This window comes from Delphinus delphis, chromosome 17, assembly GCF_949987515.2.
Source record: "Delphinus delphis chromosome 17, mDelDel1.2, whole genome shotgun sequence".
Lineage (NCBI taxonomy): Eukaryota > Metazoa > Chordata > Mammalia > Artiodactyla > Delphinidae > Delphinus > Delphinus delphis.
This window is the reverse complement of record NC_082699.1, coordinates 59,195,533-59,220,648: the sequence shown is the minus strand read 5'-3', so window position 1 is coordinate 59,220,648 and position 25,116 is coordinate 59,195,533. Positions and strand designations below refer to the sequence as shown.

The following is a 25,116-nucleotide window of genomic DNA, read 5'->3' as shown; positions in this document are numbered from 1 at the left end:
TAGGTACAAGCCAATAGTTGACCCACTGCTGTACATCAGGCTTCCTTTAGTTATTAAGGTGATTTCCTCTTGCTAGTTGTTTCCCAGATTAATTTTAGCACCACTCTGCTTTAGTTACTCCCCATCCAATGCCAAGAAAGCATCCGTTTAGGAATCTCTGCCTGGGCATAGCTGGGATATTTTAGGCATGGTACTCTTGACTAGCAGCTGAAGTGCTGGCCATGAACTGCTGACACCTGTTGAGATGTGCCAGTTTCAATTTCTAAAATTTCCAGAATTTTTTACATGTATCAATTATGAGATCACTTGGTGTATTTCATTTCCTTGTTCATTAAACACTTATTTAGTAGTTGACACGCAGCAGGGAGTATCCTAGGAGTATTCTCTTATTCTAGTAAGAGTTTTTTTTACTTATTTGGAACATGACTATCTTCTATAGTGATACTTGGAGCTTATTGTGTATGACAGTGATTGTATTTCTGAGAACATAGAGCTATATTGGATTTCTACAAAATCCTGTAGATTATATTTATAATGCTGTAGAGGCAGCTTAATTTTTATGCTAACAAACTTTAAGGCTTGAAGTAGGAGGCTCTCTTTGATTATAGGAAGCAAATTTTGATCTGCTAAGTGGAATAGAAGGTGCACTTGAGGTGTTGTTATTTAATGCTTTTACCTTAGAGCATTTGATCCGAATTCTTCCTAGTTTAGTATTCCTTAGTTCTTTTCTTAACTCCACATTTGAGAGAAAAAGTTCACATCATTAGGCAGTTGATGAAGCCTATTTTATTTTTTTCTTCAGAGAAAATTTTCCTAGTGTGAATTAATGATCCCCTGGAAGCATCTGGTTCAGAGATTGAAAATTCCATTAAGTGATGGAAACTGGAGATGAGGCAAACCTGACTGAATTACTCTTGCACCACCCTCCCAAACATTTTTTTTTTTTTTTTTTTTTTTTTTTTTTTTGCGGTATGTGGGCCTCTCCCGTTGCGGAGCACAGGCTCTGGACGCGCAGGCTCGGCGGCCATGGCTCACGGGCCCAGCCGCTCTGCGGCATATGGGATCTTCCCGGACCGGGGCCCGAACCCGTGTCCCCTGCATCGGCAGGTGGACTCTGAACCACTGCGCCACCAGGGAAGCCCCCTCCCAAACATTTTTGACAGGCATAAAATCTCTTGCCTGGGATACATTAACTAATATGTATTATTTTCTGTACCTTATTGGAAAGAATGAGTATAGTTTTTAATTGAAAGTACAATAAGCAAACTTCTTGTTTAAAATTTACAGTCCCTTTGTAAAAACATGAAAATTCAAGTTAACTTACTCTGGATCTTTTTTCTTAAGCTAATTCAAAAGAAATTGTGCATTCCCAGTAGCAGTGTATGAGAAATGGCAGTGTCTCTGTATCCCCACCAGCATTTGCTTCCTGTTGCCATTATGTTCTATTTTAGCTCCTATAAGAGGTGTGCAGTGATATCTTATTGGGTCTTAATTTGCATTTTCCTAATGACTAGTGATGCTGAGCATCTTTCTTGTTTTTAATTTGCCATCGGTATATTCTCTTCCTTGAAATGTCCTTTTTTTTTTTGCCCATTTCTAGTTGGATTTTTTTTTTTTTTAACTCTTTTAGTTTTGACAGTTCTTTATATATTCTGGATCCAGGTCCTTTTCAGATATGTGGTTTGCAAATATTTTTTCCCATCTTCTGTCTTGTCTTTGCATCCTCAGTGGACTCCTTCATGTTAGGTTCTTTTCCTTTATAGGACATGTTTTTGGTACAATGTCTAAAAATTCTTACCAAGCTTTAGATATCAAAGGTGTTCCTTTGTGGTTTTCTCCTTAAAATTTTATAGTTTTACGTTTAAGTCTGCGATTTATTTTGACTTAATTTTTATATAATATGTGAGGTTTGGGTTGAGGTCTTCTTTTTTTTTTTTTGGCCTATGGGTGATGTCTGATCACTCAAGCGCCATTTGTCAAAGACTAAAAGACTACCTTCCTTCTTTGAATTGCTTCTGTATCTTTGTGAAAAATCAGTTGGACTTAATTGTGTGTATCTATTTCTGGGTTCTCTGCTCCATTGATCTGTGATTGATCTGTGTATCTTTCTCTTCACACAGTATTGACTGTTGTAGCTATATAATAAGTCTTAAAATTGGGTAGACTGATTCTTCCCACTTTATTTTTCTTTTTCAAAATACTTTTAGCTATTCTGGGTCTTTTGCCTTCCCTTATGAGTTTTAGAAAAATCTTGTCAGTAGCTATTAAAAAACCTCATTAGAGTTTTGATAGGAGCAGTGTTAAAGTTTCTTTAAAAGCTAAAGGAACACTTATCATGCTGTCCAATAACACCACAGAACATTTGTCTTGGAAAAATGAAAAATTAACATTCGCCAAGTCTGTGTACACTAATATTTACAGTAGCTTTATTTGAAATAGCGAAAAACTGGAAACAACCGAATGTCCTTCAATAGGTAAATGGCTAAGCAAATTGTGATACTATAACCACCCCCATGGAATGCTGCTCAGCAATGAAAGGGAACATACTGTTAAGACATGCAACAAACACTTGGATGAATTTGTATCATGATGCTGAATCCAAGAAGCTGTTCCAAAAAGTCACATACTGTATGATTCCGTTTATATAACATTCTCAAAATGCTAAAATTTGAGTAAAGAACAGAGCGGTGGTTGCCAGGACTTAGGAATGGTAGGGAGCAAGGGATAGGTGTGTGACATAAGTTTTAAAAGTTTTTAAATTTTAATTAGTTTTCATGTGTTTTGGGTGTGCTTGAGTTTCTTTCTGTAAAAGCATGACTTACCTTTTTTTAGTGTTACGGACATTTCAGAAAAAATTCAGTTGGCAAAATAGATTTTCTAAAGTTTTCTGTGGAAAAGGGAAAATACATGATATAAGGGAAATTATCTTTTTACACCGTTCACATGCTCTCCAAGCTGGAGTTCTGCAGGCTGCCTTTTTTTTCTTAGGTATTAATACATTAGGTTACTAAAAGGAAAATAAAAGAATAACATACTTGTGTTTCTACTAAGACTGTTTCAGTCATGAGTTAAATTGTATACTGTATCATTGTCCTGAATTTAGTGATCAAGTGCTTTTCAGATTCCTGAGTTGAGAAAACTATACAATGCTTATCTTTTTAAGGCTCAGCTTTTGAAAACTGCTTACCTGTAAAATGGGGCCAACCCACTTACTTATCTGCTTGGTGAAATATGAAATGCTTGTCATGAGGTAGCAATTATTATATAATGCATTTAGCTAAGAATCTCAGTTTTTAATGGGGTTCTAAACATGGAAATTTCCTCATTGATTAATATCTGTGCCTGAGTGTTCTTCTTCTTGGACATTCTTTTCTTGTCATGAAGAATATATTTTCTGGCTTTTGGCCAGAAGCAGACTTATTTTTACAGTTAGTAATCAGGATAGGAATGGAATTAACACTTGATGGAACTTCAAAAAGAAGAGTTTTCTGAAGACAGTTTTTACTTAAAGGAAAAAAACCAAACTAGCACTTTTAAGATGACAGTAAGGCATGGAAGTGACCTGACTTGTCCCCTTACCTTTCAGCTTAGCATTTGGGGGGATCTTTTCTTACCTTCTCAAAATTAAACAATAGATTGTTTTTTATATGCATACTATACTTCACTCAAGCCTTTCATAGTTTTCATATTTAGAAGAATAGGAGACTTTTATTTTCAGGTTTCTTGTATGTCTTGATAAATAATTCAGTTCTCATGTGGTGTTGTTTGCATTAACTTTTTGTCCCCTTCAGGTTTCCTCCTGTTTCATAGTCAACCAGAACAATGTTCTACGCACATTTTGTCCTCAGTAAAAGAGGGCCTCTGGCCAAAATTTGGCTAGCGGCCCACTGGGATAAGAAGCTAACCAAAGCCCATGTGTTTGAGTGTAATTTAGAGAGCAGTGTGGAGAGTATCATCTCACCGAAGGTATGTTTGATGTTGATATTTTTATTCACTTCGTTGATTGTTCATTGATGTGTGAAATAGAATTCTATAAAAACAGCTTCTTAGGTAGGCACCGATGTATACTGGAGGTAAAGAAAATCCATAGCCAGAGTTTCAATTTGATACTTTCTTCTCTTTAAAAATTCTGTTGAGTATACAGATATCTTCATTTGCCTCTTTCAGTGGCAGATAAGTATGGTCGGACAGTACCCAAATATTTTATATTTAACTTTCTAGATGTTTTTTATACTAAATATGTGTATAGGTATTCCTGATTGAGGAATTTACAAAGTTTTCAAAATAAGGACCCATTAGTTAGAAAATGTTGCAGGGGCCAGATCTAACTATTGATACTTTATCCACGTAGCAAATAGTATCCAGAACACTTGCTCCACCTCAGCTTCCCAGGCCTACTTGCCGTTTCTTGAAGATACCAGAACTTTTCCCCATCGTAGAACTTTTGTACTTGGCCATCTTTCCCTAAATATTTAATTACTGTGTTCCCCTAGAATGGAAGCCTTATGAATGTCCTTACCTTATCTGCCTTGCTTACTACTCTGTTTCTAGAGGAGATTTTATTGATATCCTCTGAAACTTCTGAAGCAGTGGTTTCCACCCTTCTATTTCACAAATAGTATGACTTAATATGTGTTTTTTGTGTTGCCAAGGAAAGACCATTCAAACAAACAGTCACAATTATAGCTACTAACATCATGAGCATTTCATTGAGGAACAGACAGGTTGACTTTAAAAATGTATGAAGGGCTAATCTCAAAGGTATAGTCCTTGAATATAATTTTTATATATCCACATACACACACATATCACATCTGTGTTTTAAAGGTCCTTTCCTGGGCTTTGTATTTATGCATATGCATACACACATACATGTACCAGTTTTCCTATTTTGAAAGCATTCCAGATTGCAGCTCCCTGCATCAGCATTGGGAGCTCCTCTTAGAATTAACAGTTTGGACAATGCTGGTATAGTGTGTTAAATAAGAGTAGTTCTTTACTGCTGAAGGAGCAAGGGCATCCCAGGAACAAAGGTGGGATGTAGCAGAGACTTGTTCAGAAAAGTTTTCTGGGAAAATAAATGTTTCACAGGAGAGAAGTGAAAGTTTGTATTTGGAATTAGATTAAATTATAAAATTTCTATCTGTATATGGAAATTCAACTAGTCTTAGAGTTATAGTGTAGAATTTATTGGTGTTAAAGATGTTTCTATTATGTTATTTCTAAGACAATACTAATTAGAAAACTTTACAAACAGGGGGAAATAAGTGACCTGTAGTTCTACCACCTAGAGAAACCTTTAGTATTTTGCTGTGTCTTCTAGACTTTTATGGGTGCATGTGTTATACATGTAATTTTTCTCCTTTTTTATGCATGTATAAAAAAACTGCACTGTAAGTTTTGTAACAGGACTGCATTCAGGAAAAGCTCTGTTCATAACTCTGCCATCATTTTTAATGGTTGCATTGTACATTGTCATAGTCTTTTACCCACAGAACTTAAATACACAAAAAAACCCAGAAACACAACTAGACCAAAATTGAAGTGAGGTTATTTGTGTTTTCATAAATTCTAATGTGTATGGTTATGGGGAGCTGCTGCAGACACTCTTGGGAATGTTTTAATAAACGGCATGTGCACTGCATTACCTTTATAATATTCAAAAAGCTCTGAATTCCAAAACACATTTGGCCCCTAGGACTTCATATAAAGGATTATGGACCTGAAATTTATCATTTTGATTGTGTATGATTTGTTTGACCAGCTTCTTTTGGGAGGGAGGGAAGTAATCCATATTTTTTCCAAATTTTTTGAATTTAATTCCTCTGGTCTGTATAATGCAACCATTAAAAATTATGATAATGCTATGAACAGAGCTTTTCCTGGCTGCAGGCTCATTACAAAACAATATAATACAGTTTTTTGTGTACACATGCACACAAAAAGAAAAATTGTGTTTATGCATATATAAAAGCCTAGAAGGCATATTAAAATATTACTAAAGGTTTCTCTAGGTGGTAGGATTACAAGTTTTTGTTTTCCTCTTTTTAAAAAACAGCCATTTAGTAACTGTTACTTGTAAAATCTTTTGTTCTCTGTCTTTCCTTAATGTTGATGTTTAGGAATATAATTATTGGAGCAGGTGATATACTTATTTTAAGATTTCTGATGTGCATTAACAATTGTTCTGTGGGGAAATTGCACCAGTGTGCACTGCTGGTGGAATTGTTTGAGAAGATGATATTTTCTTTTTATAGGTCTGCTTACTGAGTTAGGTGAATGGAGAAAGGAGAAATTGAACTCTTTTCTTGAAATTGCTAAGTGTGGCTAACTTTAACATCCATAAGCAAGTATTGAGGGTGATTTGGCTTAAAAGGATAACAAACTTTTTCATAATATGTGCAGAGTACTTTGTACCCCATTAGGGACACTACAACTTTAAAAACCATTTCTAAGTGTGTTTTTATTTGATTGATTGATTTTGTTTTATTGTGATAGAATATATCACAATAGATATCTCCACAGGGTGAACTGACCTGAAAATTTCTAATGTCTGCTTTTGTTGTGCAGTTCTTGTGGGTGAAATGTTGGTTTAGTCGTTTAGAACAAGTGGCAGACAAATTGCTCCTTGCAGCTGCACGCGTTCTCTCTCCCCCCTTCCCCTCTCCGTCTCTGGTTGGAACAGCCCCTCTTAAATCCCTGCAGATCAGAGTTTTCCTTGGATGTATAGCCTGTGTTCTTGATTATACCTCCACTCTTAACATGAGCTAGTTCAACAGCAAAAATGCCACACCTCATTTTACCTATTCTGGGACTGAACTCTGAACCAAACTAATCCAGAAAGAAAGACTTGGCCCAAACACCACCTTTTTATTTAATGAGGTGACTACTTTATTATCTGCATTTTTAAGAAATTTACTTTGAGGTAACATTGATTTATAACATTATATAGGTTTTATATTTCTACTTCTGTATACCCCACAGTGTGCTCACCACCAAAAATTTAGTTTTCATCCATTACCATACAGTTGATCCCCTTTAGCCATTTTGCCTTTCCCCCACCCCTTCTCCTAAGGTAACCACTACTCTCTTCTCTGTATCTCCATGTTTTTGTTTAAACACCACCTTTTAAAAGTTGCTAATTCTGGACAAGGTAATGGCATGCCAAGATTGGGGGTTTTTTCCCTCCTTTTTTCTTAGGTGAAGGTGCAGTCAGCAGTAATTTTAAATTTCCTAAGACTACACCATAAAGGGAGATTCTCATTTTCCATTATGAGCAGTATTTTAATTGGGTATTATTTTTCATATCAGGGATTTATCATCAGATAAGTCCTAGATTTAGTTATAAATTTATTACAGTTTTAGATACTTAAGAATTTATAACACTAAACTTCATAATTTATGCTGTTATGAGATGTGACCATAAATATAGAGCCTGAGAGTTATTGTAAATCGGATTCTAGACTGCTATAGAGAGTACCCATATTAAATAAGACAACACATTGTATTTGTAAGTTATAAGGAACATAGTGTACTAAGCATAATTTAAACTTTAAGCAAATATTTAACAGCTTTCTTTGCTACTTAAAAATTTGATGTTTTTATGGTGTTATCTGGAAAACAATCTGGTAAAGTTGAGCTCATGTTTTCTTGTTCTTAAAAAAAAAAATTCTTATTATAACCAGAGGAATTTTGAATCATTCTATTTAGATTGGGTATTTACTTCTCTCATTCTTTTCCAACTACTCTGTCTCATCCCACATACTGGATCCCCCTAAGCACTGATGAAGATCTACCTTGATAAAATACAGGCTGAGGAATGTATTTTCTTGTGAAGAAAGATGGATACCATTATCCTTTATCAGTTAGTATGCTTTCGAGTCAGGTAATAAAAACTCAGTGAAAAGTGGCTTAAACAATAAGGAAATTAACAGTCTTATTTAACTAGAAGTTTAGAAATAGGAAGATCTAGGTTCAGCAGTTCAAAGATGTCATCCAAGGACTCACCTTTCTTAGTTTAATGGCTTCTTGTCCTCATGCAGACAGCCTTGCAGTTACGGGGGTACTGCAGGCAGCTACAGGCCCCACCTACTCACAGTGCAGGAAGGGGAGAAGGAAGGGAGGGGTATTCGTTGTTTTGTTTTGTTTTAATTGGGAAAATCTTCCTCAGAAATTCTCTGACCTACTTGACTGAGAAGTTGGCTCAGTCAAGCCAACTTCTCGTTGGCTGAACTGGGTTACATGCCCGCTCAAAAACGAGCACCAGCAGAGAAGAATGAGACAGTCATCCTTCAAGACTGGGGACATTTCACTTCCCAAATAAACTCAGAGTTCAGTTAGCCAGCAAGGAGCAATGACTCTAGATTGGCAACCAAAAGTGCCACATACTTCTTAATGTGCTAATGACAACAGTTCATGGATTGCCTTAATACTTGCTTCATAGCTACCTTCACATCTATATTTATTCATGAATTTCTGCCAGTCTATTCTTTGGGTATACTCAGGAAATTTACAGGTAAAGGCAGTGAGAAATAAAATATACATGACTGTGAGGTAACTTCAAATAAATGGTTAAAAGTATGGAGAGATATAAATTGCCTGTGAATTGCACAACATACAAGCTTTGAAGTAGTCTCTAAATCCAGAAAATTAACTTTATAAATTAGAGTAATGTTAATTCACAGGTGAAGATGGCACTCCGAACGTCAGGACATCTCTTACTGGGAGTAGTTCGAATCTATCACAGAAAAGCCAAATATCTCCTGGCAGACTGTAATGAAGCATTCATTAAGATAAAGATGGCTTTTCGGCCAGGTATTGTTGACTTCTTTGTTTTGTTTTTAACTTTGGAGTTAATCGTGTTTAGTTTAAAAACTGCTAAGCAAATATGCTAGATGAGCGTAGTTTGTTTTGTTTTAATTGCAGTACAGGGAACCCCTTAAAAACGGGGCAGAGCTTAGAGAGGCAGTGTTTCAAGGGAGAAAACCGATTTTATTTTTGTTCTACATATGGAATTATGACAGTTACACCTTTTTTGTTAATCCTTTGGAGTTGCCTTTTTCTTTTAACCCCTTTTTCAGCAATCATCAGAGGTTGAAGTGTGGAAAACTAATTGTTCTGTGATTTTTAAAAAGCTCAGGAAAGGAAATATTAGACTTTTAATTTTTTCCTGAATAATTTTAGTGTATGCTTTTTTTTTTTTTTTTTTTTTTTTTTTTTGCGGTACGCGGGCCTCTCACCGTTGTGGCCTCTCCCGTTGCGGAGCACAGGCTCCGGACGCGCAGGCTCAGCGGCCATGGCTCACGGGCCTAGCTGCTCCTTGGCATGTGAGATCTTCCCAGACCGGGGCACGAACCCATGTCCCCTGCATCGGCAGGCAGACTCTCAACCACTGCGCCACCAGGGAAGCCCTTAGTGTAGTCTTAAAATCAAATTCACTTTTAGCTTAAGTTGTTGAGACTTTATTAAATGTTCTCTATAGTTCTTCGTTGTTGTTTTGTTTTAGGTAATAGTTAATTCTAAATTGGACTCTAGCAACCAAACTTGCATCTGCATAGATAATTACTATTGTATAATTTTTTAAAGCATTGACAAAATTTTATTCTGATTAAAATAATCTCAATGTGTAGGAGAGATGCCTTATACCGTAATTTCTACTGTTGTTATAGTCTTATACTTCCATTTATTTTAATATATAAATAGTGAAATCTTTGAGATCTAAGATTTGGTTAAAAGTAAAATATTTAGGCAGCGGCCGATGGTTTCTTATATGTGGCTACTAAGTGTATTTTGCTTAAATAACATGTTTTGTTTCTTTTTATCTTGTAAAGCAATGCATTTTTATTATAGACCACTTGAAAAATATAGGGGAAAATGTAAAGAAAATTGAAATAATTTAATCCCACTTTCCTAAAATAACCAGTTCCTCTTAACATTTGGGGTATTTTCTTGCAGTCATCCCTTTTCCTCATAAATTTCATGCTTATTTAGAAAACTGTTATTAATATTTATTTACTTGTTGATACGTCCTTTTAAAGACTTCTCAGTTTAATGCATAATTAGTGCTTTGACCTCTTGTAACACAAGTAATGTGGCTAATGATTATTAAAAAAACAAAAGTACTTGAGCTTCAGTGGTACTTTGCAAATATTATCAACCTTCTGGAAAATAACCTTAAGAAATTATACTTTTTTTTAACATCTTTATTGGAGTATAATTGCTTTACAATGGTGTGTTTGTTTCTGCTTTATAACAAAGTGAATTAGTTATACATATACATATGTCCCCATATCTCTTCCCTTTTGTGTCTCCCTCCCTCCCTATACTGACTTTACCTTCCTTGACCCCTTGATAATTTTTGGTGTAGCCACAGGTCTTCAAGCTTACCGTTTCTTTTCCAGGTGTTGTTGACCTGCCTGAGGAAAATCGAGAAGCTGCTTACAATGCTATTACTTTACCTGAAGAATTTCATGATTTTGATCAGCCATTGCCTGACTTAGAGTATGTCTCTCTCTCTCTGTCTCTTCTTTTTTTTTTTTTGACTTGGTGTGCAAAAAACATTATTGGCTTACCAAATGCATAGTTTTCTTGGGATGTTTTGACATTGCGTTAACATGTAGCTAGAATGCATGTGCTTTCATTTAGCGTATAAATATGAAACACATAACCTAGAAGTGTTTCTTCTATAAGATCATGTAGAAGATGCCAGCTTTAACACAGCTAAGAGAATTCTGATTTGCTTAGGCCATTGTGTAAACTGAACAGCAGCCTAGCTGTTTGCTTTACATAATGATATCAGTAAAACTTGAACTGTTGCTTCATGATTTTTTTCAGAGGTATATAGTAAAGTCATCTACCAGTTTATCATCTTGGCCAAGCTATACTCAGCCACAATTTTTGTTCTTTTCTTTTTTTAATAAACATATGAGATAACTTTCTATAAAGAGCAAGAAAGGGTCATTGTCACACAACATTTAAGAAGAGAAAGTTGTACAGAGATGGCCATTACAGCAGAATACTGTGGTATGTTTCCCTCTTCTCAAGTCTTCAGAATTCAGCTATGATTACCATGACAGGGAAGTGACTGTCACTTTCCAAGTGATTGAGTAGCACGGTTATCCGAGAAACCCTCTCCACCAATCCCCATTTACTTTTTGACAAATTTGTCTGCTCTTTTAAAAAATGATCTTTGACTTTTAATTATAGGAGTAAATTTATGATTTATTTTGCATTTATTGTGTTAATTAGTGCTAGGCACTATTTGGCTGCTTTACTTTTTCCTCCTTTTCTTTATACTCCTATTTTATTTTTAAAATATTTTTATGGTGGAATTTTTTAACATAGCTGAACAGTAGAGAGATTAGTAAATATTATGAACCCCAGGTACTGATCATCCAGCTTCTTTCATTATCAATATATTGCCAGTTTTATTTCATGTGTACCATTGGCCCTTAGACAGGTTTCACCTGGGAGGGTCTACTTATGTGCAGATAGTTTTTCACTAAATACATGCTACAGTACTACACAGTCTGAGGTTGGTTGAATTAGTGGATGCAGAACCACAGTTACAGAGGGCTGTCTGTAAAGTTATATGTGGATTTTTGACTTCAGGGTCAAAATCCCTAAATCCCACATTGCTCAAGGTCTCAGCTGTATTTCTCCAATTGATCTTCTAACAACGGATTATTTTAAAGCAAATAACAAATATTTTATTTCATCTGTAAATACCTTGGAATGTATCTCTTTAGAGGCAAGGAATTTTTAAAACAAAGCCATAACACTACCACAGTTTTTTAAAAATTACAATAATTCTTTAGTATAATATACAATCAGCAATCAAATGCCCCCAGTTGACGCTTAGGCTCCCCCCGCCCTGCTTTGTTTCAGCTACGGTCTATACAGAGTTTCCAGCCTGCATTTGGTTGATATGTCTCAGAAGTCTCTCGTAAGAACCTGTAACAGAGCTACATGTTTTTTGTGTGTTTGTCCTTGCCATTTATTTGCTGAACAAACCTGGTGATTTGTTTGGAAGTATTTACATTCTGAATTTGGTCGATGATGTTCCACATTTGTACTAAACAGTCTCAGAAAAGCCAGTAACTTCAGTGTTCACATAGCCTGTAAGTTGCAGGGCCCTGATGAAAACCCATGCCTATCTAGCCCATGCATCTCTAAGTTTTTGCGCTGTATACCATGTTGCCTTATGTAGTGATTTCAGCATATTATATTTTGCTTGCTGGTCATTAACAGTTTTAAAATTTAAATACAAATTAACTTCCACATCATTTAGATTCTTGGATTGTATTTATTTAATATTAAATATTTAGGCTCCATAGGTTGTATGTATGGTTTTTTTTCTTGCTTATATAAAGAATTGAGATGTGTGTTCCCTTATAAATACATTACAATGAGACTTGAGACTACATTGTATTTGAAATTCTCTTAAAGTGACATCGATGTGGCCCAGCAGTTCAGCCTGAACCAGAGTAGAGTGGAAGAGATAACCATGAGAGAAGAAGTTGGAAACATCAGTATTCTACAAGAAAATGATTTTGGTAATAGAGAAACATATCATTAGCCACTAGCTATAATGTTAAAATTATGTTATGTAATATATTTAGGGTAACCTAAATTTGGATCTTATATTTGAATTTTCTCATGCACCAGAATCAGTTTATGAAATATAATAAAGATTTAAAGTTTAAACTAGATGTTTTAATATTCAAAGATAAATAAGACTTCAGTAAGCAAATGTGACATTATAATTAAAATAAATCATTAGCCATTTTCTTTTGATTCGGTGATGTTTCTAACTTTTTTTCAACTAATGACCAACTAAAATTTGTTTAGGTGACTTTGGAATGGATGATCGTGAAATAATGAGAGAAGGTAGCGCTTTCGAGGATGATGACATGTTAGTGAGCACTGGTGCTTCTAACCTCCTATTAGAGCCTGAACAGAGCACCAGCAATCTGAATGAGAAGATTAACCATTTAGAATATGAAGACCAATATAAGGATGACAATTTTGGAGAAGGAAATGATGGTGGTATATTAGGTAAGTCACAACAAGGTGATTATTCTAACATAATTTCTTTATTTAGTTGCGGGGTTTTAGAGCAGTTGCTAATTCTTAGTCTTGAGCATCTCTCTAGGTATATATGTGTGAATTGTCACCAGTTGGTTCAGTAAAAGTTTTCTGTAAACCTGTAGCCTAAAAATGTTTTAACAATACCTAATTTTGTTTAAAACTGCTTGTCTTGGAGTTTTAAGTTTTACTAATTCTTCGAAGTGCTCTATTTGTGTTTAAGTAAATATATGTTTTAAAATTAAGAGATTTTTTTCATATGTTAAGTGTTTTATACTTTTGTGTACTACCTTGAAGAGAACAGATGCATAATGAATACAGATTTAAATTTTTTAATTTAATCCATTTTAACATTATTTTTCCAGTGATTGGCTATTGTTCTTTTAGCATTTCTTTTTCAAATTGTAACTAAATTACATTCCGTATTTCAGATGACAAACTTATTAGTAATAATGACGGCGGTATCTTTGACGATCCCCCTGCCCTGTCTGAGGCGGGGGTGATGTTGCCAGAACAGCCTGCGCATGATGACATGGATGAGGATGATAATGTATCAAGTAAGCATTTCATGTTCAGTGATCCTGGGCATGACGTATGGCATCCAAAAAGATATTTACTGTAGAAGACCAAAAACTAAAAGTTTCAGCTTTTAATGAGCTGTAAATCTCCTTAAAAACAGTGCTTATGATTGAGTCTGTTTAACCCAGTGTTCCGCCCCCTTTTTTGGGCAATAGGTCAACTGGAGAGACCTCCTTATAACTAGAAAAGTGTTTTTTCTTTGGAACCCGTGGGTTTCTTTCAGTTACTCAAAGGGATTTTTTTCCCCTCATTTGCTGGATATATATTATTAAATAGCCAAGCCTTTTGTGACCAAATTTCTGCTTTTACAGTGGGTGGGCCTGATAGTCCTGATTCAGTGGATCCTGTCGAACCGATGCCAACTATGACTGATCAAACAACACTTGTTCCAAATGAGGAAGAAGCGTTTGCTTTGGAACCTATTGATATCACTGGTGAGCAAACAAACTTTTCGACTTAGAACTTTTTCTAGTTCTGGCTCATGTCCACTAATCTGCTGCTCATTTTAAATATAACTAAACTTCTTTTCTCCTTTGTTAGTTATCTATTATGGAAACTTTAATTCACTTATAATTCGAATATCTTACAGAGTATCTTTACAAGTTGCTGTGAAATAAAAGTATGGAACAAGCTTTCTGCTAATAAATATCGTAGTCTTTGGGGGTTACAAAAATGCCAACAGGTCACATGTGTAACAGAAAGCATTGCAAGGCATTTTTCAGTAAAGTACAAGATTGATCAGTTATCTTCCAAAATTCTAGATTTCTGTGTATGGTTTGGGCTACAATCTGGGAAAATCTAAAAATACTTTTAGCTGGAAATATCAAAGGTTCTAAAATCAGTATTTTTCTTATACTGCTTATTAAGAAGCACAGCAAAGCATATTTAATTGGGGGTGCTGCTTCTGAGTAAAAGAGGCAGTATGTAATTTGGATGAGAAACTTTAAAATTTCTACATGGTGTATGGGTACAATGGGGTAGAATACTTTAAGTCATTTACAGTATAATTCAAGTTACTGTTATTACTTCTAAGTAAAACAAGATTAACTTTTTGGGTTTCCTACTTAGAATCTGATCACCAAAAATTCTGATTTGGGCTTCTGGTTTAAAAAGAGTACTTACTGTGTAGCTATATTTAGGAACTAAAAATATAAAAATGAACAAGTCTTTATCCTTGTGGAACTTAAATAATAGGGGAACATGGGTAATTAAGTAAATTATATACTATATTATTGACAGATATTACAGAGATCTATAAACAAGGTAAGAGGGACATAAACTGCAGTGTTTAAAATAGGATAATTGAGCTTAGCCAGCTGTTACAAAAACTTGAACTTTTTAATTTCAAGGAAGGGAACTCAGTAGCTGGAGGACAGGGCCTGGACAGAGGCTGTCACTGTATAACATCTTTTTGAATCTTGAATTTTGAACCACATGAATATTTTTAAAACCTATGGGGTATATAACATGTATGACAAGGAAATCTTGAGGAATTTATTTAATACCATGAGCTTTTCTGTATCTTAAGAAATTGAGATAATGTTACCTCTTTGTAAGAGTTTAGTAAGGATTAGAAATGAGGATACAAAAAGTGTACAGGATGGAGTTCTGGGTTCATCTGACTGGGTTTGGGCTTGTTTCACTTTATCAAGCTGCTTGTGCAGCTGCCATACATGAATTGCAACTTCCAATAAAAATCATGGTAGTTGCAACCTTTTATGGAGTCCTCAATCTATGTCAGACATCGTACTAAATATTTTACAATCCCCTATGAGTGGTTGGCCATATTTCAAATGAGAAAATGAAGAGGTTAGCAAAATGAAGTTAACTTTTCTTAATGGTCACTCACTTAATAAGCGGCAGAACCTAGGACTTGAGCCCAACTCTGAACCAAGTGTGATGTGTTTACAATATAAAGCTACATGGGCAAAAATGAATTGGCTCTTGCCATTATTTTGCTCATTTTGTGCTAAAAGTCAACATTCATTCATTCAGCAAATTTTTATTGAACACCTATTGTACGCTAGCCTCTATATGGTACTTGGGAAACATCACTTAAAACAGATTCTACCCTCATGAAAACTTAACTTCTCTTCTAGGTGTTTAGAAAAGCAGGAATATAATGAGACCAAATCTGGTAGTTGTATGTTTCATGCTGGCCTCAGAAAAAATGACCTTATTTTCTTATATCATGCCAGTCAAAGAAACAAAAGCCAAGAGGAAGAGGAAGCTAATTGTTGACAGTGTCAAAGAGTTGGATAGCAAGACGATTAGAGCCCAGCTTAGTGATTACTCCGATATTGTTACTACTTTGGATCTGGCGCCACCCACCAAGAAATTGATGATGTGGAAAGAGACCGGGGGAGTGGAAAAACTTTTCTCTTTACCTGCTCAGCCTTTGTGGAATAACAGACTACTGAAGGTAATATAGTTTGCAGAATTTTAAATTTCATATAGATTTTGATCATTTTTTAAAATAAACTTTAAAAACTTCTGTTTGAATCATTTTTGATCAGGTATTGCTCAGTGATATAGCATCTTCTCTTTTTTTTCCTCCCTTAAACAACAGTATACTGAACATAAACCTGATCTGAAAGATCATGATAAGTGACACCTGCATTTCTAAAAGATGTAGAATTAATCTTCACTATTCTAAAAAGCCACTGATGTCTTTAATAACAGTTCTCTCTCCTCAACTTTCTATGATACATTACCACTTCTGTTGCCTTGGTGTGTACTGTGGTTCCAGTCTGCAATCTTTAGATGTTGCTTTCTGGCTAAAACAAGGGGTCGTTCTGCTTTTCCCACAGTACAGAAATCTGGCTTTATGAGAGTTTTTTTTCACTTACAGGCCCTTTCTGCTCACTTTAGGTTCCAGACTATTCTAAAGCAAAGTTCTGAGGCATCGTAGAACCAATTGATTTTTACTATAAAGTGTTTAAAGCAGCAAGGCTTTGGTAAAACTGCTGTATATTGGAAGCACAATCGTAGAATCATTTGGAAGAAGGTTTTGAAGTGGTTTTTTTTTTTTTTTTGACTCAGTGGTCTCATTGTCAGGAATTTTTCTTAAGGAGTAATTCAAAATATGGAAAAAGCCACTTCTATAAAGATGTCCATTAATTATTATTTACAGTTAAAAGAAACTTAAAATAGTGAAGAATCATTCAAGTGTGGCATATATATACACGCACATATATATTTACTTCCACTCAGTGGAATATTCAATCATTAAAAATACTAGAAATGATAGTTAATGAAATTACTGTACAATATTAAGTGAAAAAGGCAGTATGCAAAGCTGTTGGGTATGATTTCAGTTAGATTGTTTTAAGTGTATGAATATGAAAATAAACTGCAGGTAAATAAATTTAGAACTTTAGGGTTATCTCCAAGTTATGAGACAATGGTTAAAAATTTCATTCTCAACTTTTCTAAAATTGCAAGTGAAAATAATTTTTACATAGAGGATTTCAAATTATAAAGTAGAATGAAGCATGAATATAGCATTAAGTAGAAATCATGCTAAATTATATATACAGATAGTTAAAACATACTTATGGAAAATAGTAATGCCAGTGGTAGGTTTTCGGTTCATGTGATTTATAGTAGAGATTTTATAATTGATATTTATTTCTTTATTTAATAGCTGTTTACACGCTGTCTTACACCACTAGTACCAGAAGATCTTAGAAAAAGGAGGAAAGGAGGAGAGGCTGATAATTTGGATGAATTCCTCAAAGAATTCGAAAATCCGGAGGTTCCCAGAGAGGACCAGCAGCCTCAGCAGCAGCAGCGTGATGTCATCGGTCTGTTCCACTGGAATAGTTCCCTGATACGATCGCAGTGAACATTGGCTTAGAATTTACCTGTATATTGCCAGAGTAAAAGAAATCAGGAACAAAGACGTATTCTCAAACGTTTGGACAGGGAAATACATGCCTTATATTCTCTGATTCCTTTGTTAGCTGGGAAGTTTTCTGTTTTCAGAAAGGTCTAGGACTTGGCCGAGTGATAGTCTACTAAAGGATTGTCCTGCCTTGGAGGTGGGACGTATCCTTCTAAAAACCTCTTCCCACCTTTAAATGTATTATAAATTTAGTAACCTTTGTGGAGGTAAAATTTTATTCAGCCTTCTTCATTAGGGAAAGTCTTAGCATATTAGTATTAAATGGTTCTAGAATGTTGAGGACTGTATGACCGTTGTCCCCTCTTCATATGATCGATTGCAGATGAGCCCATTTTGGAAGAGCCAAGCCGCCTCCAGGAGTCAATGGAGACCAGCAGAACAAACCTGGATGAGTCAGCCATGCCTCCACCACCACCTCAGGGAGTTAAGCGAAAAGTGGGACAGATGGACCCAGAACCCATGATCCCTGTAAGCACAGCTCTCCAAGATGTTTGGGGTGTGGGTGTGCGGGCAATGTTTTAGATCCCTAGTAACAGCAAGTGTTATTTAAGGAGACCTTTTGAAGTGTCTTGGTTTGGGCAGAAAATAGTAAGGAATGGGTCCAGAAAGAATGACAGCTGAGGATCAAAACACAATATCATGTAAGTGGGAGGTGTTCTTAGGAGTTTTTCTGACTCTGCTTCACAGTGGACTAAAGTGAGCATCCTTGGCTAATGTGGACTCCTTGACTCTGAACTTGGTTCTGGTTTTTACTTTACTTCTCAAACATTAGCCCATATTAGCCCACGGTGAATCCGACAGTCTAGATAGAAAAGTAAAGCAGCATATGGAACCTGTTAAGTACATTGTGAGTAAAATGAAACAAACTTCCTGCTAATAATAACTTTGTCAGCAAGATGGAACATTTTTTCTCTGGTTTTATTGATATAATTGACATATATAAATTGTATTAGTTTTGGGTGTGCAATAGATAATGATTTGATAGATGTATATATTGTGAAATGATTATTACCATGGTAAGTTCAGTTAACATCCATCACCTCACAGAATTAGATTTTTTTCTTGTCACGAGAACTTTTAAGATCTACTCTTAGCACCTTTCAAGTACATAGTATATAGTTGAACCTCCTTATCCATGGATGTATACTGAGGGCTGTCTGCAGTACGAGACTTGAGCATCTGTAAATTTTAGTATTCACAGGGGATCCTGAAACCAATCCCCTGTAGATACTGAGGGACAGCTGTATTGTTAATTGTAATCATCATACTGTGTATTAGATCCCCAAAACCGACTGTGACCAGTATCTACTCGTTTCCCCCACCCCCTAGTAACCACCATTCTACTCTCTGCTTCTGTGAGTGTGAGCTTTTTAAGATACTTAAGATTCCACATGTAAGTGATGTATCTATCATGCAGGATTGAGCGTTCTCTGATTTATTTCACTTAGCATAATGCCTTCAGGGTCCATCCATGTTGTCACAAAAGGCAGAATTTCCTTCTTACGGTGAATGATATTTCGTTGTGCACGTATATCATATTTTCTTTATCCATGTATGTGTTGATGGATACTTAGGTTGTTTCCATAGCTTAGCTATTATAAATAATGCTGCAGTGAACATGGAAGTGCAGATACCTTTTTCAGATAGCAATTTTATTTCCTTTGGATAAATAGTGGCTGCACCAATATACATTCCCACCAACAGTGCAAGAGGATTCCCCTTTTCTCCTCATCCTTGCCAACACTTGTTATCTCTTGTTTTTTGGGTGATGCTTTATTGTGGTTCTTATTTACGTGCCCCTGATTAGAGATGTTGAGCACCTTTTCATGTACCTGTTGGCCATCAGTATTGCTGTCTTCGGGAAAATGTCTGTTCAGATCCTCTGCCCATTTTAATCAGTTTGTTTTGCTCTTAAGTTGTGTTGCATTCTTTATATATTTTGGATATTAATCTCTGATTTGCAGATATATTAGTTTGATGAAGTCCTACTTGTTTATTTTTGCCTTTGGTGTCAAATCCAAAGTTGTCAGGACCAATGTTTTCTTCTAGGATTTTTATGGTTTCAGGTCTTAGATTCAAGTCGTTAATCCATTTTAGTCTTTTGCATGCGTCTGTCCAGTTTTCCCAACACCATTTATTGAAGAGATTGTCCTTTCCTCATTGTATGCTGCTTTGTGCTAAATTAATTGACCATATATGCAGAGGTTTATTCCTAGACTCTATTCTCTTCCGTGTTCTGGTTTATTCCTTATAAATATTCCTGTATATCTTTAATACTAAGCAGTTTTAGGCTATCTTATATACTCATCCAGTTGCTGAAAAAAGGTAAAGCAACGTCTTGCTACTTCATTTAGACTGGCTACCATTAAGTTCACTTCGTGTTCCTATCCTGAGTATAAAGGAAGGAGGTGGTCTGGTTTAAGGCTTCCCAAGCTTAAGTCTATAGAATAAATTAACTCTGGGCAAAGGGAGGCTTTTCGGTACCTTAGGCTCTTGGTTCAGCCTCCATCATCAAGACATTGGCAAAAGAATATTCTTTGCCAATTTTAACAACTAGTTCTCTATGCCCTCGGATGGTAAGGAGTTGTAAAAAAAAAAGCGTTTTTGAGTTCAGGAACAGGAACAAGTAATTAGTGGGTTACTCTAGTACCACTCTCCGGGTAGTTGTTCCCTTGTCACTCTTTTAATGTTCTCATGTGTTAGTATTAAGTCCGAGAAGAAAGAAATTCAAGAAATGGACCCAGAAAAATAGTCTCCTCCTTCCTAATATTTGCTGCTGGAAGAGCACAAAGGCTCTTATTTCGAGCTCAGGCTGAGTTGCAGTAGCCCTTATACAGCAGTGGTCGACAGTACCAGGCTAATTAATGTTCGAGCCCTTTTGCGTTGCCCTGGAGTCAGTGGGTTCTGTTTAGTCCTAAAATGCTAATACAGAAAGTGTTGAGGGTTTTTTCTTGTTTGCAAATTCCTAACATAGAATTAAACAAAACACTTTTGTTCTAAGATAATGAATGGATTAATTTCCTTTGTAAAGTACTTTAATGTTGTGGCTTTACAGTAAAAGAACAAGATGTGTAATCAGGTTTTGATTATGAGGAAGTGTGAAGATAAAGTATTTCTTTCCATTTTGAAAACTGCAGCAACTACATGCATGTTTGCATAGTTAAGAGAAGCTACCCTGGAAATGTGCATCTGAACTTGCCTTATCTTTATTGCTTTAAGCCTCAGCAGGTAGAGCAGATGGAAATACCTCCTGTAGAGCTGCCCCCAGAAGAGCCTCCAAATATTTGTCAATTAATTCCAGAGTTAGAACTTTTACCAGAAAAAGAAAAGGAGAAAGAGAAGGAGAAAGAAGATGATGAAGAGGAGGAGGTAAGAAAACGTTGTAAAAAAAAGATCTGATGAATAAATTCCCATTCTAGGTTTAGCGAAAGTCTTCAACCAGCTCTTACTATTTTTCACCTTGGAGCTGAGTTCATTGTGGTGGAGCATCAGAGTGATGAAAAAATTTTGAATATAAGCAGAACTTAGCCAAATTCTTAGTGATCTAGACCATCATTAAGAACTTCAGATGTGCTGTGTTCTCTCTTATTTGTCCCTTGGGGGCTTTTCAAGGACATGGGACTTGCCCTTTCACTGATTTCTTGACTTCTGAATTGTTTGTGAGCTGCTTTTGTTATTGTGTGGTCAGCTATTAGCATCTGCCTCTAATCTATTTGTGTGGATTTTGCTTTTTCATTAGACTGGAGTGGTTTGTCCTGGGGCATGTTTTGGCTGTTCAAGTTTTTTCTTTCCCTCTTTTCCTGGATCTTTAAGGTTGTATATTAGAATGTGTATTCTTCTATGTGATGTTCTGTCAAATATTTTAAAGTTTCTTCCAATTTTCATTACCGTCTGGTCGTGTTTGTAATTTATGCCAGCATAGACTTCATAACCATTTAGTGCTTAACATGAGCCTTATACTGTTTTAAAGTCAGAATGTAGCCCCAAAGCTCTTCCAGCCTGTGTGCTAGAGTATCTCAGCCTTAGTGTTCAATTAGCATTTAAAATTATACTTTCTATGTTAAGCTGTTATTAACTCCTGGCTCTTTGGATGTGGTGATAGTTGCAGCATAGCCTGGAAGCATCTCAGCTGTTGCCCCATGCCAACTTAGGACAGTCTTGTAGGTGGCAGGTGACTGGCAGCCACGCCACTCCAGTTAAATATGTATTATAATTATAGCCCATTGCTTTTAAAACACTGTATGGAACAGTATTACTTACTCATCTTTGCTAGCCTGCAGGCTCTTTGGTAGTGGTCCATAGTGAGATGAGGAATTTTCTGGAATACCATCGTCCAGAAAATCATGCTACAAAAAAAATACATAAATATACATAAATATACATTCAGTTAAAATAAACAGTATGCTTAGTGACATAGTTGGTTTATTTCCTTGCTTAAGTTTCTTACCTTAGCAAGGGCCGGTAATGCATAGCTCGCCAACCAGCGATAGTCCATGGACCAGACCGTGTAGATCACACACTTATAGACCAGTACAGAGTCATATATTCAGTTAACTGCTTGCAGGTACAGAGGATTTTCTTTTGTAATTTAAGAAGGATGTCGAACTAGATGCTAAGTGATTTTTCCATTGGTCAAAATGCACACAATTTAGAGCTTTCAGGAGATACGGAAATGCTTCATTTTGTAGCAGTTTTGGCAGTTTTTTGTTTTTGTGTGGGGGTCATTTTCACTCAGGATGAAGATGCCTCAGGGGGTGATCAGGATCAAGAGGAAAGAAGATGGAACAAAAGGACTCAGCAGATGCTTCATGGTCTTCAGGTAAAGTCTTAGAGAAAAAATTGCATCAAAGGCTTTTGGCAGTGTTTCCTTAAAAAAAAAAAAAAAAAATTAACCAGAAAACCTTTTGTGAAACTTTTTGCAAAACCACACACCTTAAACTATTTTAATACATAAGCTGTTGGGCTAAGAGTAAGCCTGGAAAGCATCCAGGTGAACACTTTCCCGTGGTTACCCTGCAAAGCAGAGCTCCTTTGTGTGTGCACATTTTCTTACTTTTGGTTGAGCAAATTTAATGGGTTGAATCACTAAATTTGTCAAATCATTGTACAGTGTCATTTATCCTTGGGCCTTAATGTGTCAGATACAGAGGAGATACCTTGAGTGTCTATGAAATACCAGGCAAGGTGCTCAGGTCTCCTAAAATAAATTCAAAGGAGAGTTGACAGTTTTCAGAGCTGTAAGTGCTAGATGAAATTGATAGATGAACTGATTTTATTAATTAGAAAAAATGAATCATCTATATTAGGTTGCCCCAACAAATGTTAACTTTGCCCCCTTGCCTTTTTTAATGTGAGAAACACCCTGGTACTGTTCAAAAATCTACTCCTAGCCCCCAACAGAATATACAGTATACTTTTTTCAGTATCCAAAAGTAGTATCCTTTTAAAATTACTACTTCATTGTGTAGATTATTTTCATTTAATTCTTCCTTTCATTTCAGCGAGCTCTTGCTAAAACTGGAGCTGAGTCTATCAGTTTGCTTGAGTTGTGTCGAAACACGAACAGAAAGCAGGCTGCAGCAAAGTTCTACAGCTTCCTGGTTCTTAAAAAGCAGCAGGCTATTGAGCTGACACAGGAAGAACCGTACAGCGATATCATTGCAACCCCCGGACCAAGGTTCCACATCATTTGAGCAGCTAGAAGCATTATAGCTAGTGTTCATTTCACTAGTGTGTACAAATTGCCCCCATGTGTAGGGCACACAGAACCCTTCAGAACCCTTCAAGAAAATTTAGATTTTTGTGTGTACAAAGTCCCTGCCTCTTTCTTCATGTTTTCTGGTATTTTAAATTTATTAAGGGAAACTGCTTGTATGGTGTTTGTGCTCTGATGGAGAAAACAAGTACCCCAAGTTTATTTTAACAGTCCAGAACAGATTTGTGCAATATTGGCGCATATAATACTGTTGAGTAGCAGTGGAAAGTCAGGGTTTTTATCTTAGTTCTCCATTAATGCATTGTAAAGGAGAACTTTTCAGGAAAAAATGCCTGACAGTTAATAACTATAGTGTGAATCGTCTTTTCCCACCAGCACCGGGCAGTCTTCTTCGTAACCATTGTGCTTTAGGGATGGTGCCCAAAGCAGAGATTGTCCTCTTAGGTTTTAAAGTATAATTCCACACTTGATCATGGGGTTGTGTGAAATTGTACTGTAACTAATCCCTTTCAGCTACAAAAAAATAGGACTTGGTTTAAAGTGCCCTATTTTTTGTAAATCATTCCATTTGAACCTTTTTAATGAATCTTACTATCCTGAAATCTATTGTTTTAGTGAGGCTCTAACATGAGCAGAAATAGACTTTTTAGCGTAGAATGAATATAAAAAGCATTTATAACTTTCCAGGAGCTATAAATCAAAGTTTTAAAAAGATGTTTGGATATATTTGAGTATTCAGATCATGAAAATAGAAATTGCTATGCCAACTGAAAGGACAAACTGATGGGAAATCGTACAACTGGTTGACTTAACCTTTAAGCAGACAGTGCTGTAAAAACTAATGGCTTCTCTGATATTTATTATGTTTTAGTACTGATCATTTTTTCCAGTGCTTGCACACTCCTGTGTTTGGAACTCTAATAGCTTTGCAACAGAAATCCAGTATCCGGTTTCCTATAATTTAAGTGAAGAAAAACACATCCAAATAAAGGCTTTAATATTAACAGATCAGATAGCACCAGGAATTATGTGACTGTTACGATTATCAATACATGTCTTAACATTTTAGGGCAAAATTACACACTGAAAAGTTCTAGCTTTTAAGTGTTGGCACTTTTGTGGAAAACAAAAATCACTCAGACTTCAGTGTATACCCAATAATTTTAAATTATGTGAGATGTTTTAAATCTGTGAACTCGTAATTACTGTTTTGATGATTCAGTTTCTTGAGAATGGTAATTGTATAAAATTGCTGTTGCCGCTTTATTTTCAATATGATGTGCCTGTAAACCATGGTTTTTTCTCCCTTTGTATAAAGACATTGTAGATAATTGAATGTTTGATTATAGAAAGGTCATTAGTTTCTTGTTACACATTTTGTTAGTCTGGTTTTTGTTGCTTATCAGGTTTAATATTGTTCTTGAAAATAGTTGATGCTATGTTATGTATAACTTTTCTAATAAAAGTTGTGTTATAAGCTGTAAATTTTGAGGTATTGGTATTCAGTTGGTGGCACTCCCCAAGAAAACATCGCTTCATCTTTTTTGCCCTATCTTGAATAATTATCCATACAAATAGTAAGTGAACTTTTCAAGAGGTCTTAGAGTAAAAAACAAATCGTTATGGTACTGAGGAATCTCTGGGGCATAGGTCAGGCCTGTAACTGCTAAGTACATAACAAATTACGACATGCCTATGGTTCTTGGCGCCCTAAACAATTGTAGCCCATGGGCAACGTCCTGGAGATTTTCTGGGGCCATCTGAGAAGCCTACCTTAGCCAGGGCTTTCGGTAGGTAACTTGGAATGTATCCACCTTTTCACTCAAGC

General features: G+C 35.8%; 1 protein-coding gene across 3 annotated transcripts in view; it reads left to right on the top strand.

Moving 5' to 3' along the window:
* Positions 1 to 24,773, top strand: part of RAD21 (RAD21 cohesin complex component) — a 28,132-nt gene extending 3,359 nt beyond the window's left edge. For 2 of the 3 annotated variants that reach the window (XM_059995088.1, XM_059995089.1), the window contains exons 2-14: positions 3,792 to 3,966; positions 8,685 to 8,814; positions 10,401 to 10,500; positions 12,448 to 12,554; positions 12,850 to 13,056; positions 13,518 to 13,643; positions 13,977 to 14,099; positions 15,864 to 16,087; positions 17,312 to 17,471; positions 17,895 to 18,040; positions 20,792 to 20,941; positions 22,308 to 22,391; positions 23,074 to 24,773. In XM_059995088.1, the coding sequence (XP_059851071.1) occupies positions 3,823 to 3,966; positions 8,685 to 8,814; positions 10,401 to 10,500; positions 12,448 to 12,554; positions 12,850 to 13,056; positions 13,518 to 13,643; positions 13,977 to 14,099; positions 15,864 to 16,087; positions 17,312 to 17,471; positions 17,895 to 18,040; positions 20,792 to 20,941; positions 22,308 to 22,391; positions 23,074 to 23,265 (1,893 nt within the window). In that variant the 5' untranslated portion in view covers positions 3,792 to 3,822 and the 3' untranslated portion in view covers positions 23,266 to 24,773. The remainder of the gene's footprint in view (positions 1 to 3,791; positions 3,967 to 8,684; positions 8,815 to 10,400; positions 10,501 to 12,447; positions 12,555 to 12,849; positions 13,057 to 13,517; positions 13,644 to 13,976; positions 14,100 to 15,863; positions 16,088 to 17,311; positions 17,472 to 17,894; positions 18,041 to 20,791; positions 20,942 to 22,307; positions 22,392 to 23,073) is intronic. The other variant, XM_059995090.1, reaches the window with a different exon arrangement.
* The last annotated feature ends 343 nt before the right edge of the window (positions 24,774 to 25,116 follow it).